Below are 14,685 nucleotides of genomic sequence, written 5' to 3'. Positions count from 1 at the left end.
CGATGCAGTGTCTTCTATCTAGTGCGATCACAGGTGCTCTTTGAGGGACATGCTCGTGAATACGGGTGATATTGTGATCACTTTGAGTCGGTGGTGTAACAGGGGAATCACATGTTTGTAAAATCCTGGGAGCATTGTCTGTAGGCCTTTTGTGGGTATTAGTGGGGGGAGAGCGTATGGGAGTAACAGTGATTCTAGTCGGTGGGTATGACTGAGATACCGTTTGTTCAATCCTGCACAGTCTATCTCCCAAATCATGTATTTTAGCAACCAGTGGAGAAAGAGCAGTAACAAGCAGTCGCTCGATTTGGGCCAGAAGAGACGAATGTAGGGGGGATCGAGACTCAGTCTTGTCCACAGGTGATGAGGCTGTACTGGGTCCGGGTACTGTGAGGCTGCAATTGGTAAGTGGAGGGAGGGTGGTAGCGGGGGAAGCCTGGGGGGAGCAGGTAGTTTGAGCAGTGTCTCGAGACACTATGGGGGGGGATAGAGCATCCGGGATGTAATGTGTGCCACAGAGGGCATTCAGTTCTTCCCAGATGGACATTGAAGTTGAGTGACTGTGTACAGTTATCCTGATGATAGCTATCGGCAGTTCAAGGCAATAGGGATGGAAGTAGAGAAGCTTGACTGTACCTTATCCAAAGCAGGAGCCAGAGGGGGTGGCCCGTCCCGTCCTCCTCGTGCCTCTGAGGGCCACAGAGGGCCCGCCCTTTGCCCGGGCTTAGCCCGGCGCAGACCCGCGCGCGTCCCGCGACGCGGAGGGAGTGTCCAGTACAAGTAGTGCCTCCGGGCGCGCTGTGGCCGGAAACCGGAAGTCGGAAGTGGGCGAAAAGCACCCTGGGAGCTGTAGTCTCCAGCCGCAAGGTGGAAAGCGGCGGCGGCGAGACTACAGCGTCAGGAGCCCAGGAGCCCAGGAGCAAGAGAACCAGCGTCTGCCCACTGGTAGGTGTCCCTCCAAATGCTGATACAGCCCCCGCTCCACCGAGGGAGCGTCCAGTACAAGTAGCGCCTCCGGGCGCGCTGTGGCCGGAAACCGGAAGTCGGAAGTGGGCGAAAAGCACCCTGGGAGCTGTAGTCTCCAGCCGCAAGGTGGAAAGCGGCGGCGGCGAGACTACAGCGTCAGGAGCCCAGGAGCAAGAGAACCAGCGTCTGCCCACTGGTAGGTGTCCCTCCAAATGCTGATACAGCCCCCGCTCCACCGAGGGAGCGTCCAGTACAAGTAGCGCCTCCGGGCGCGCTGTGGCCGGAAACCGGAAGTCGGAAGTGGGCGAAAAGCACCCTGGGAGCTGTAGTCTCCAGCCGCAAGGTGGAAAGCGGCGGCGGCGAGACTACAGCGTCAGGAGCCCAGGAGCCCAGGAGCAAGAGAACCAGCGTCTGCCCACTGGTAGGTGTCCCTCCAAATGCTGATACAGCCCCCGCTCCACCGAGGGAGCGTCCAGTACAAGTAGCGCCTCCGGGCGCGCTGTGGCCGGAAACCGGAAGTCGGAAGTGGGCGAAAAGCACCCTGGGAGCTGTAGTCTCCAGCCGCAAGGTGGAAAGCGGCGGCGGCGAGACTACAGCGTCAGGAGCCCAGGAGCCCAGGAGCAAGAGAACCAGCGTCTGCCCACTGGTAGGTGTCCCTCCAAATGCTGATACAGCCCCCCTTTCAGAACTCATTTGTCTCTATACCATTCTCCTGTTTTAAGTTCTTTTGAATTGCACTTTGCACCTCAGCATAGCCTGCAAGTTACCACTGTGTTTGGTCTTTCCATCAAACACAAAGCGAACGGAAAAACACCCTGTCGTTTTTGTTCGGATTCCTTTGGGTGCATATCTCTGCCCTTATCATGTTTCCCTATAGCTATGCAGTCAGTGACGTCATTACAACAGCATTAGGGCCAAAGCACGAGAGAGCTAACGGAATGCTGCTTCAATGCATGTGACCAGACTCTAATCATAAGGCAACGTTAGAATGATAGGGAAGTGGGTTCCAATGTCTTTAGTCTCAGGACAACACTAATGAAACTTGTGCGCTTGTGCTAATTCACATAACGGTCATGCACACATGGATCTGCCTGCTGAGCAAAATCTGCCCTCAAATCTTAGCCCATTTCTCACTCAAACAGGGATGTGAGAGATTTAAGCACATGGTAAATTTGTCACACAACCCCCCGCACCTGAGAGTGTTGAGCTAGCACTATTTTGACAAAATGAAAGGAGCATTGCAGGTTGGGAAAACATTGCAAAAGATCCATACTCTAATTCTTAAGTAGCTCATGAGCAGAGGCGTACAGAATTACATTTGCACTTTATTATAAGGGAAAACATGAATTTCCAAGAATTGGTATTTCCAAACTCCGTAAAAACAGTACTGTCAGTGAGCTCCCAAGGGTGACCAGGATGAACATTTAGGAGCCTTCTGTCATCTACAGCAGGGCACTAGTCGGGGGTACAAGCGGGTGGATGGCGTCCACCCACTTTTTTCACAGGGTGGACACCGTCCACCCTGCCAAGAAGTTGGGCTCCACTGAAAAAGATGCTGAATTCGTCCCGGTCTAATTTCCAAACACTGGGGCACTTTCAGTAGCGCCTGCACGTTGCTGTCTGCTCTCGATCCACAACAACGTGGGGAAAGGATGGGGCTCTCTTATTTCTGACTCCTGCTGGGCCCATAACAAAGATCTGAAGGGTCATCAGGCCTCCTTTTGTTCTAGTCTCCTGGCTGGCAGCAGCCAGGAACCCAACACCTAGGACCAAATGCAGCAGAGGGGAAACAGAGGCTCACACCTTGTTAGCACTTCAAACATTCCTAAGAGAGGCAGCTTTTTACTTTGTTCAGGACTCTGTTTAGGAGATATGCATGCACTTTAAGAAGTCAGATGTTGATCTTTCCCAGTATTTGCACACAATACATAACTTTTATATAGCGCTCACTACCCCTGAGGAGGCGTTGTAATAAATTAATTAACACTATTTTTTATTTTAAAGCACTATGGGCAGAGGAAGCTTTACGCTGACAAAAGGCAACATTGGTTTATGTGAAGCTTACAAAAGTGTGAATCTGCTGCCTAAATCAGGAGAATTTGCATGTATACTCGAAATGTGCTCAAATGTACTCCTGATAGACCTGCTAAACATATACGTGAAAAAAAGCAAAAGCTACATATAGTGAGCACAGAGGCACATTTCTCTAGTAGGCAAAATTCACTCCTCAGGATCATAGTGACTATGGTAGAAATGCAGATCTCTGCGAAGTATAAATAACAGACGGGTGAGAAAATGCAGTGCAACTTTAACACGTTACCAAAAAGGAAGTTTTATCAAAGTGGTAACAATTTATATTGAAAACCCCAAAGGAGAGGAAAACATACAAATGAAGTGTACCCAAAGAGTTAGTGGTAGCACCATGAGCAAGAATTTGTGAAGTAGACAGGTACACAACATCAGACGTCACTAATTCAAAAATAAATTCACAGTGAGGGTACAAAATACGGTGAACATCTCATAACCGAAGGGAATGTTACTCACACGTATTTCCACATCTCAAGAGAGAATCTTTTATGAAATCATAAACAAATAATTTTAGTGTGAACCTGTAGGATCCTGGAGCTTTTACAAAAAAATCCAATCACAAGTGCAATACCAAAGTCCTTAAAATTCTACTCATACAAGTGTCTGCCATTGCTACAAGGTCATGACTTTGCTCTAGTGATACCTCAAAGATGCTGCACACTTGTCCCTGGATCCACTCACATGCATGGCCAGTGATGGAACAGGAAAATAATTTGTCTTTATACATAATCATAAGCTTACATAAAGAAATTGACTGAGGTAGCTGCCACTCAAACGAAACTGTAGATGTGGACTCCCTTAAAGGATCTGCGCCAGGTTTCAGGCACTACAGGACGTTGCCTTCCTAGCTATATTGTCCCAGTTTTCTTCCATGTTTCCTTTTAGAAAGGTTTATGAAACATATTTCTGGTCACTGTTTTTTTATTTACTTAAAAAAAAAATCTTGCCAATATAAGCTTTTAACAGAGAAAGGTTTAAGACAAAGGTAATTAATGTGTAGGTTTATTAAAAACGCTCGCATTTTTCCAGATTTGTTCAGTGCTTATGATTTGAATGAAGATTCCTTTCCATGAGAAGTGGCTGCAACAAAAATAGTGACTACAGAGGCAGAAGAACAACAGGATTAAGAAAAGAACAATTACTAAAGGAAGCTAAGAAGGGGCTGTGATATTAACAATAGGCAGGGCTGTGGACAAAGGGAGCAGCCCTGGAGGCTCCTTCCTGCCATCACATTCCATCTAGAGGGTTAGAAGCCGTAAAGCTGCACGATTGAATGGCATACTTACTGCAGCCCTCGCCATTCCACAATTTTCGAAACATCCTGGTAATTCTCTGCACCACTCAAGACGACATATTCCTCATCGTGTGTTGCATTCATCTGGCAGAGGGGGGAATACAAATAGGTTTTTATTTTAATAGTGCAAGTTGCTGATATTTCAAATCGATCATAGCACATACTAACGTGACCGCAATAGTGGCAAAGCTCCTCATTCACATTGCTCTTCTCAATTATGTTAACAATTCAAATGTGACTTCATATTCTTTCTTTTTTTGCTATTTTAATTTGTATAATAATCGATAAAGCCAGATATGCATAACTTGTATTTAACAACTTTTAGGGCCACATGTATGTACCTTTTTTAAGGTTGCAAACTGCCCGATTCGCAGAATCGGGCCGTTTACAACCAGAAAAAAGGCTTTCCCAATGTGCCAAATCCTATTTTGCAATTTGGTACCCTATTACTAAATAACAAAATGGGTTAGCAATTAGCTATTAGGAAGGGGCGTATTCATGCTGTCCCTTCCTAATACCGAATCTCATTGGTATGTAGGAATGTTTGTGACCAAAATACAGTCGCAAAACATTTGCATTTTGCCACCTACTTCTAGTAGGCGGTAACCCATTCACAAATGGCAAGGGGTCTTCAAGGGACCCCTTGCACTTTATGAATGCTTGTAAAAGCATTTTTTAAGAGGACTTTAAGACCACTGCCTACTAAAAAAATTGTAAGTAAACATTTGATTTTTTTGTTTTTGAAACGCATCCCATTCTCCTTAAGGAAAATGGACTGCATTTTATAGAAAATAGCTTTCTTTAAAGGCAATCACAGACATGGTAGTTTGCTGACCCCAGCAGGCCACCATCCCTGTGATTTTAGCGTTTTCCAGTGGGTCGCAAACCAAGACCTACCTCATTAATAGTCATGAGGTAGGTCTATTGCTGACCCACTTGGAATCGCAAATGAAACCCAAAAGAGTTTCATACATTTGAAATTGCAATTTCCTAATTGTCAATCACAGGAAATCGGAATTAGGAACTCGCTATTTCAAACTTTAATACATGTGTATATTTTGAGCAAATGCACAGATTTCATGATAATAGTATAACAGCTTACCATCGTAAATCAAATATATTTATTCATAAGGTTAAATCAAAATCTATGGTGTTCCGACTTTGCATACTACTTTTAAACGGATAACCTAGGTGAATGTGTATAGAGTCCACAAACCCCAGAGGTATAACAGAGGTTAAAGCCAGGTGTGACCTTACTCTCTAAAGTGGTAGCTTGGTCGAGCAGTAAGGCAGTACCAGAGGACAGTGTAAAGCATTTGTTGCACACACTCAGTCAGCCAAAGGTTTCAGACACTCAAAGACTGAACTCCAGGCCAAATGTTTTTATAGCAAAAGATATAGTTGTTTTATTTTCAGAACCAACAGGTCTTACAATATACTCTTCTCACTGAGAGAGGTCTCAGATGAGTGCTTTGCAGAAAAGGCAATAAACTTTGTAAACACAATAGGTACAGGGGTTGCAGTAGGCAAAACAATTCTACACACAATTTAGCATTGAGCTCAATGGGTTTTCCTATATAAACGCAGTTGATTACTTTGTATCCTAGATTCAGTCCTGGGGCCTAAGCTGAAAACAATTTAGTAAAAACTCTTTAGTTATTGCAGTGATTTTTCAGAAATATAAAGCTAGTTTAAAAGTTCACACTTAGAAACTTTTCAACAGGAATCTGGCAATGTTATCCAATGGGAGAAAATTCAGGTTGCAGGTAAAGTACGATCTCGTTACTTTTGTAATCCAGTACTAGGCTCCTAGGTTCAGCACTGGGGTCTCAACTTAAAACAGGTAAGTAATTTGTTTCAGTATTTCGGATGATTTTTAAAGAATATTTCAAGTTTTCAAAAGTAGACACTTAGAAGAAATTTCATAGAAAAGCAGACAACGTGTTCCTATGGAGAAAATACAGATTACTAGCAAACCCAGTAAGGATTACTTTTGCGGTTCAGTACTGGGCTACGAGGTACAGCAGTGGCTTCTCTCCTGATCACAGGAGAGTGTTTCGGAATTCGGTTGATTTTATATGAATATTTTAAGTTTCCAAAAGTAGGCACTTAGAAGATTTTTCAAGTCAAACCAGTCAATGTTATCCAATGGCAGGTAAGTGAGTTCCCAGTTGAGTACTCGACTGGTGAAGTTAAGGTTCTGGGCATAGACTCAGGGGTGCCCCAGGGGCAGGTAGGTACAATTGGTTCACCCTCAGCGCCACGGGGGCGGCCGGGTGCAGAGGTAGTTAGGCCCAAATGTTATCCAATGAGGGGCAGGGGGCCTCCGGTTGGTGGCTGCTGGCAAGCAGACCACGCGGCTGTGGGAGCTGGGCTCCTGGTCACTTGCTCAGGGCAAATGGGGAAGTAGGATAGGGCAAAGGTGGCACAACCAACGGCACTCGGGCGGCTGGGTGCAGGGTGCTTTTGAGACGTCGGGGGCTCAATGTTATTCAATGGGACAGGTAAACAAGCATTTACAATGCAATAGGTCTTGCATTATTAAAGTTTGAGCTATTGGCCTTGTAAATGACAATGCCTTTTATTCCTTTGCATCGGTGGGTAAACAAGCACTTTGTACTTATAGTCCATGCTTATGAGAAGTAAGTCTGGCAGTCGCTTTTACTGCCAGCTTGCTCATCGTAAGCAAGGACTATATGTTCAAAGTGCGTGTTGATGCACCGATTGCAGGTTTTAAAAACAAATGAATAAAAGGCATTGTCGTTTACAATGCCAACAGCTCAAACTTTAATAATGCGAGACCTATTGCTTGTGTAAAGCACTAGGCCTGGCTTGCACCATATAAAACTGCTACATAAATAATTGAACAGCATGAAGCAGATTCATAAAGGTTATGAAGACATTAAAGAATAAGGGGTGTAAATAAAAGGATCGCGATTAGAAACTCAACATCATGATAATTGGAATTTTTAGAACAAAATGCACTTACAGAGATGGAATATCCACCAGCAAGGTGGGCTGTCCACCACCAGACGTTATGGGAGAGGGAGAGAAATGGGAACTTCTGCAAACTGCAGAACGCACAGCAAAATTCAGTTAACAGTCACTAACTTGTAGTTTTTCACAAATATTTCTATGGGGAGGTCCCACCTAGTATATACATGTGAAACTACTACTGTTAAACCCGTGTGCAGAGTGAGAAATGGAAGGGGTCACACCCATATATTTCATCGGGATGTAGTGGAAGTGGTTTCTCCAAAGGGAATTGGGCAAATACAGTTAAATGTTCAAACACACGTGCAAATCTCCCTAGCTGGAGATATGCCGGGGGGTTTGTACTATTCATCTAACAACTCCGAAATGCGGCTTTTTTCAACATCACTGGCTCTATTGTGGGGACTCGATGTAAAGATCGTGTGCAACATGGATTCAAGGATTTTGAATAGTGGTTTCAATATAACCGATACAAGCATGCGGTACAACTACTGATTACCATCAATGGGCGCATGTAATACATATATTATGTAATACATATATTATTTTTAACTTGCAACAAGGGCCAGGGCATAAGTGTGTCCTAAGTTGTTTATACTATCACGCGGCATAACAGGATACCATGGATTGTTATGGCACTTACAACTCAGGCCAATGTTGTCATTTTCGGTACCTAATGGGATTTACAGGGAATACTTATGTGTATATATGTTTTTTCTAAACAGAGCGGTGCTCCTCATTTACCTGAGCTGCAGCCAGGTGAGGTGAGGCGCGATCCCCACACTAATTGGGTGAGTGCGAATATGTCATGTAAATATGTTTTGACAAGTCGCTTCAATAACACTACTTATGAGTGTATTGTCTCCTAATGTTTATAATACCACGTGTATCTTTTCACTCCCCCCTTCTGTTGATGTGATTTTATTTTGTAGATTGTGGTGGAGCATCTGTACCTGACAATCAGGTGATATGATTCCTTTTTATCTTTGTCACTAATTTTACAGCAGTAGCACGAACTAGGTCCTGATGAATGCATAGGCACTTTCTTTTGTGCAGAAACATGTTGACCACTCGCTGAGCAGATATTCTGTTAAATCTGTTTTCACACTTTTTTAGTCTTAGGGAGCTGACTGAGAGAAAATATTAAAAACCTTTCTTCTACTCAGTCTCACCTAATTTTATATTCTCACTAAAACACTCACTTGCACTGCTTTTTCGGTTGTCCTATTTCACTGCTTCCGCTCACCAGACAAGAACGGTGGGTCTCCTTACTCACAGTCCTCTTTCTCGTATTGTGTGACTGTGAGTGCATTGACTCCTGGGTAAGGAGAACCCAAATGATCTAAATGTGGCGGTACAGTTAGACAACTGATGGGAAAATTCTCACCTTGAGTATGTGCTTCACATGAATGTGGTGTCCTTATATCACGTGGTGCAATTGGTTAATATAGCTGCCACCCCTCTCATAGTTGTCACGTCAACAGTTGTTTGTGATTTGATTTCACTTTCAGACTCCTAGATATTCCTTTGTGTAGAATCAGTCGCTTTTACTGCCAGCCTTGCTCATCGTAAGCAAGGACTATATGTTCAAAGTGCGTGTTGATGCACCGATTGCAGGTTTTAAAAACAAATGAATAAAAGGCATTGTCGTTTACAATGCCAATAGCTCAAACTTTAATAATGCGAGACCTATTGCTTGTGTAAAGCACTAGGCCTGGCTTGCACCATATAAAACTGCTACATAAATAATTGAACAGCATGAAGCAGATTCATAAAGGTTATGAAGACATTAAAGAATAAGGGGTGTAAATAAAAGGATCACGGTTAGAAACTCAACATCAGGATAATTGGAATTTTTAGAACAAAATGCACTTACAGAGATGGAATATCCACCAGCAAGGTGGGCTGTCCACTACCAGACGTTATGGGAGAGGGAGAGAAAGGGGAACTTCTGCAAACTGCAGAACGCACAGCAAAATTCAGTTAACAGTCACTAACTTGTAGTTTTTCACAAATATTTCTATGGGGAGGTCCCACCTAGTATATACATGTGAAACTACTTCTGTTAAACCCGTGTGCAGAGTGAGAAATGGAAGGGGTCACACCCATATATTTCATCGGGATGTAGTGGAAGTGGTTTCTCCAAAGGGAATTGGTCAAATACAGTTAAATGTTCAAACACACGTGCAAATGATTGAATCAACCAGAGGAGAACATTTGGGGAAGGAGGTGCTGTACCACTCATCCGAAGTGCCGTTTGATCTCACTATGTGCCAGAGGGTACCTGTACCACTCATGCACCCTCTTAGACTGACAACATTCCATTAGGAGTCCCATTGAACCTGCTAATGTGGCCGGGGTGCAGGGATGATTGAGGACCTGTTTCCGATGTATTACTAGCTTTCAGTTACCATTGGGATGGTGGTTTCTTAGATCTTACTAGTCCTGGACCAATTCTTTCTGCTTTTTGTTGGTTTGAGGTTCCGGACAGAGCTTCTTGAAGCCATCCGGGGCTATTCCATCTCACTTAGTGATACAGCATTTAAACACAGCCCAGGAGCCACTTCTTAGGTGGCACCTTGTTGCCCCACTGGAGTTTGGTAGACAGAGCCTACTATTTAAAGTAAAGCAGACTGACTGTCCTTTCTACTGCCAAAGGCTTGTATCTTAGAAGCATGGCCATTAGGATATCATATATGTGCCCTCCTGAAGCTGGCAATGTTGTAAAGTTGAGGGTAACAGCCATTACCTTGGGCACGGGACAGGACTAACCATTCTGCCACTCTGGCCTTTCCTGGGAGACTGTTGGACAGGGTGTCTGCTTCTGAGCGGGGTACCCTGTCGTGATCCAATAATGAATGCCCCATTTTACAGTCATGGGCAGTTTTAACAGTTTTTGAAAAATTTTTTGCAGACAGCCAACAGAGCTGCCTTTCCACGTTAACAGCACCAGTGCTTTATTGTAGATAGATAGACAGATTTTCCTAGGACACCACCAGCACTTTCGAATGCCACAATACCAAATATCAAGGTTGCCTAGTCTTGATCTCACCTCCTGCTGCCTCTTCCACCACTCTACACTTCCTTTCTTTTTCTATCTATCCCTTGTCAGCTTTTTCATCTCTGCATACATGCCAATAGACCAGATTCAGGCGGGAGACTACCGATTTTTCAAGTAAACAACTGAAATTGCATTTTTTACAATAGAAGTCAATGGGGCATTTTCATTCTCCCGATTTTTTATTTTAAATCTCCCACGTCCCTGTCCTAAAATGTTGGCATGTATGCATCTCTGTTTTCTCTATCTGTCACAGTTTCCTCTTAATCCTTCTTTCCACCTTTTCATCGTTTCTGTCTCTTGTACCAAGTCACATTTCAATTATAAAATGAAGTCCGGCCCCCGACAAATGAGTGCCGATTCCCCTCACTGGCAGCACCCCGAGCGCGCACTCACCTCGATTCTAGCAGATCACGGTGAGTCAGACTTTCTTGTTTCACCATCAGGAATCCTTCATCTGAAACGCCTAAAAGATGCTGCTAGACAGCTCGTGTACTGCCATGTGTGGGGGAGGAGGAAGGCGGATAGTCTGAAGAAGTTCCTTCCAGGGTTTGTGTATGCTAGTCAACCTGGCTAGTGGTGCCAGTAATGAGCGCTGCAGCAACAGGCAGACGTCAGGCTTTGGAGTGCCCGGTCCCAGCGAGTGAGGGAAAATACTTGTAGAGTACCACCAGTGGTCGAAGTGGGCGGGAACGGCAGGGCACGGCGTGCCCCTAATTCTTTAATTATGTAGATTCCGTTCCCCTACTTTTTTATTATTAACATGCGTCCCTGGACGTCAGAAATATTCTGTTCCTGGACGGGCGGGGAGCAGAGAAGGAAAAGGTCTCTGTCTCTTACTTCCTGCCCAGACAAGACAAGGAAGGTGTCTGCTTCTGCTCTGCCGCTGGCAGCTGCCCCCTCTTTCTTACTCCTATTGCCCCCTCTTTCTTACTCCTATTCCCTCTCGTTCTGTCTAACTCCTTCGAAAATCATGAATCAAGAAATGGTTCTCACCGTCTCTTCCTGTCGTCCATTTGTACCCCTGTGAAATGGATGCAAAAAAGAAAACCACTTTTGCTGGAAATGCTGTTTTGACATTTTTCTATTCCAAAGTGCAGCCTCGGAAATAAAATGTTCAAACTCTGAAAATTAATTAAATAAAGCAAGATGGAGTGTTCTTAAAGTGGCCAGATATTTTTTTCAAACCCCAACACATTAGCGCCACTTTACAGAGTTTGCCAGTAAAGCGCTACTTTTGTTTTCTTGTCTTTCTTTGAACAGCATTGTTTTCCTCCAGTACCTCCTACCTGGAGGCAGGGCCGGCGCTAGGCATGGGCAGTGTGGGCAGCTGCCCAGGGCCTGGCACTCTGCCTGCCAGGATGTGGCCCCCCACAATGGCAATTAACACCCCACTAGTCCTCGTGTATGTCTGCCGATCAGAGTGAAAGAAATGCTTCACAAACAGGCTCATGGGAGGGGGCCCCCCTCCTGGGGCCTCTAAGGGATGGTGTGGGAAGGCCTAGGGGAGGGTACACCTCTCAGGCAGCCAGTTCAGAGACTCGGCAGGGCGCCCATTGTCAGCACTTTAGCCCACACAGGTTTAACTCAGCCCCCAAGCAATTCTCACAAGAGTTGCTTGGGGTGGCTGAGAAGAGGAGCTGCGGCCCAAGTGGAGTCTGCACAAAGCAGCTTCCCCGAGATCAAAAGGTGTCACTTACGTAGATTTCAGGGGCCTCCCACATTCCCTTTTGCCCAGGGCCCCGAAAATCCTAGGACCGGCCCTGCCTGGAGGTACTGCAATACCCTGTTGATGGGTGGATTGGAAAACGAAATGTGTACGGCGGCTTTGTGTTCACAAATGTGGTCTTTTGAAACCATACTGCTTACGTTTTATAAGCATATAAGCAGTGGACATTGAAATGGGTCCTTTCTGGGCCCTGTAGTTATGTCCTTAACTTTTCAGGCAAAAATACTTGTTAATTTCTGAATAATGACTGTAAAAGCGTTAAGTTTACCATGTTCCTGCTTACATTTTACATGCTTTATTAAATCTTTCATTCCCTATGAGTGTTTGCTTTTTCCAGGATGTTGTTACCTTTTCTTTTAGGCAGCATATTGCTCTTGCCTAGTGTGTAATTTGAATTGAGTCACATCCAGTTATTTTTAGCAGGTCAAATTGGATTGTAGCTGAAGGAAGTATGAGTTTCTCTCAGTGGGGCAATATGGTGTTCAGTGAGGGAGCAGATGTAGCACTGGGGGCAGAGCTGCTAAATTTAGAACTGCGGAACCAGGTTCAGCCTTCATGAACAGTCCCCCAGACCACTTTCCTGAGGGAGCACATTCCCATGCCAGACCTTAGAAGGCACCAGAAAAGCCCTGGTGTGTTAGCACCAGCAGGTGGACCCTAGCAGTGGCAAGTGTGGGTTCACCTTGAAGGCTTGCCCACCACAATCCATACTTAAGTTCACCTCCAGTCTTGCAGGCCTACGAAGTAGCAGACCCTAGAGCAACAGTGACTCTGTCACTGAGGTCACAGGACCCCTGAGAAGAGCTGGCTCTAGGGCAGTGCGACTGGTGTGACCGCAACGGGCGCGGACTTTGAGTGGGGGCGTCGTATATTATGGTTTTAAAAGCACTTGCTGCCTCCTTCCTGGCCACCAACTATTTTCGGCAATAATAAAAATGTCATGATAACTCTGATGAATAAACTTCTTCCTAGTGCGAGATCGGAGATTTTTCTAGTGGATGTTTTGACCCATGGAAAGATAGCGCAGAGGGTTAATGTGCCTGCTGCAAAGAAAATGTACCAGGCCCATCACAAAGTGCACATATTGTAAATAGGTCAGTAGGTTACTGCTTTTGTCAGTGAGATCCTTTTGCTACTTGCAGTTTATAAGTTAAAATCCTAACAAAGAACAGTGAGCTATTAACTTTAATCTAAGAGCTGCATACAAACTGCAAAGTATAAACTAGAGTGTTATGTTTTTTCCCTAAGCCTTTGATTATCCTAATGTTGCAAAAAGTGTTATTTTTGATACAAATCAATAATGATTTTTAAAGAGAACCCCCAATCATGGTATTAAGTTTTAAATTCTGAGTTTGTGTTTCTCCAGGCCAATCACTATTAAACTATACTGTCTACTAGTATGGTTATCATGTGACTCCTACACCTTGTGGTCCTTTGTCTTATGTAACATTTCCTATACAGTCATTTACACACGTAAAATTGATTATCTCCGTGTATATTGCTGACGACAGAAACTCCATGGCTCGGAAACAAATGGCTTGTGCTTTCACTTTTAAGCATTTTTGGGACATTCTGTGATTAAAATAAATTCACAAATTGGAATATGTTTCTAATGTCAATAGCTCATATTAATGGTTAAAAATTCATGTGTGTCCATTGGTTGAATTACATAACACAATAAGCTGTAACTGGTCAGTGAAATGCCACACAAATACTAAAGATTGGGATGTTTTGCCCATCCTGGCCACACCTCTAACTCCGCCCATTGATCCAATCCTCAGGTTATTCCTGCCCTCTGATTCTCCGCCCACAGTTCCCCTACTTTTTTTTCCCCACTTCGACCAGTGAGTACCACCCGCCAAACCCAAGCGCCTAGACGAGTGACGGGCACTTCTGAAAATGATTTTATGCACCGGGTCAGAAACATGACCGCTAAATTCTGAACATTGGCAATGCTCTCAGAGTTGCCAATCACTTAACGTTCCCTAATGACAATACACATGGCCTGCGTCGAGAAAGAAGCGATTGGTGGAATGCTTGAATAAACCTCAGAAACTGGTAATTAATTCCTCTGGCTGCACTCCAGTCCACAGTTTTTCAGTTCACTGTTTGATGGAGTTCTGCTTCTAGGTGCTTGGTGTTTGAAATTCATCGGCAAGGACTTTTCACCCCTGGTCATATAGAACCCACGCTGTGCCAAGCATGGTGAGTGCTCAGTGTCTGCCTTCTCCCAAGCGAACTTCAGTCAGCCCACGCCTCCCTGGCATTGTCCCCCCACGTGTTGACTTTATCCCTGATGCCGAGACGAATCTTGAAACTGATACACTTTCATCAAATAGCTATTAAAAGCATCACAACTCTAAGCCCTTGTGGATCGCATGGGGGAAAGGGGGACGAGCGCTATAAAAATACCAATAAAATATATACAAAGAGATCCCTGTGACTCGCGGTCGTTTGCAGTACCAGTCGTCGTTGCGGAGTGTGAGTATGCACAGCAGCACAATCTGCATGCCTTGAGTCTGGGGTGCACTCCTTAATTTAACGAAATGGGTATGT

The 14,685-nt window shown here is 44.6% G+C and overlaps 1 protein-coding gene across 1 annotated transcript in view; it reads right to left on the bottom strand.

The window, feature by feature from the left end:
- Positions 1-14,685, bottom strand: part of SCARB2 (scavenger receptor class B member 2) — a 485,622-nt gene that overhangs the window by 186,640 nt on the left and 284,297 nt on the right. The window contains exon 5 of the mRNA XM_078676388.1: positions 4,341-4,432. Coding sequence (XP_078532514.1) covers positions 4,341-4,432 — 92 coding nt within the window. The remainder of the gene's footprint in view (positions 1-4,340; positions 4,433-14,685) is intronic.

The sequence above is a fragment of the Lissotriton helveticus genome, chromosome 2_1 (genome assembly GCF_964261635.1).
Source record: "Lissotriton helveticus chromosome 2_1, aLisHel1.1, whole genome shotgun sequence".
Taxonomy (NCBI): domain Eukaryota; kingdom Metazoa; phylum Chordata; class Amphibia; order Caudata; family Salamandridae; genus Lissotriton; species Lissotriton helveticus.
This window is presented reverse-complemented; position numbering and strand designations above follow the sequence as displayed.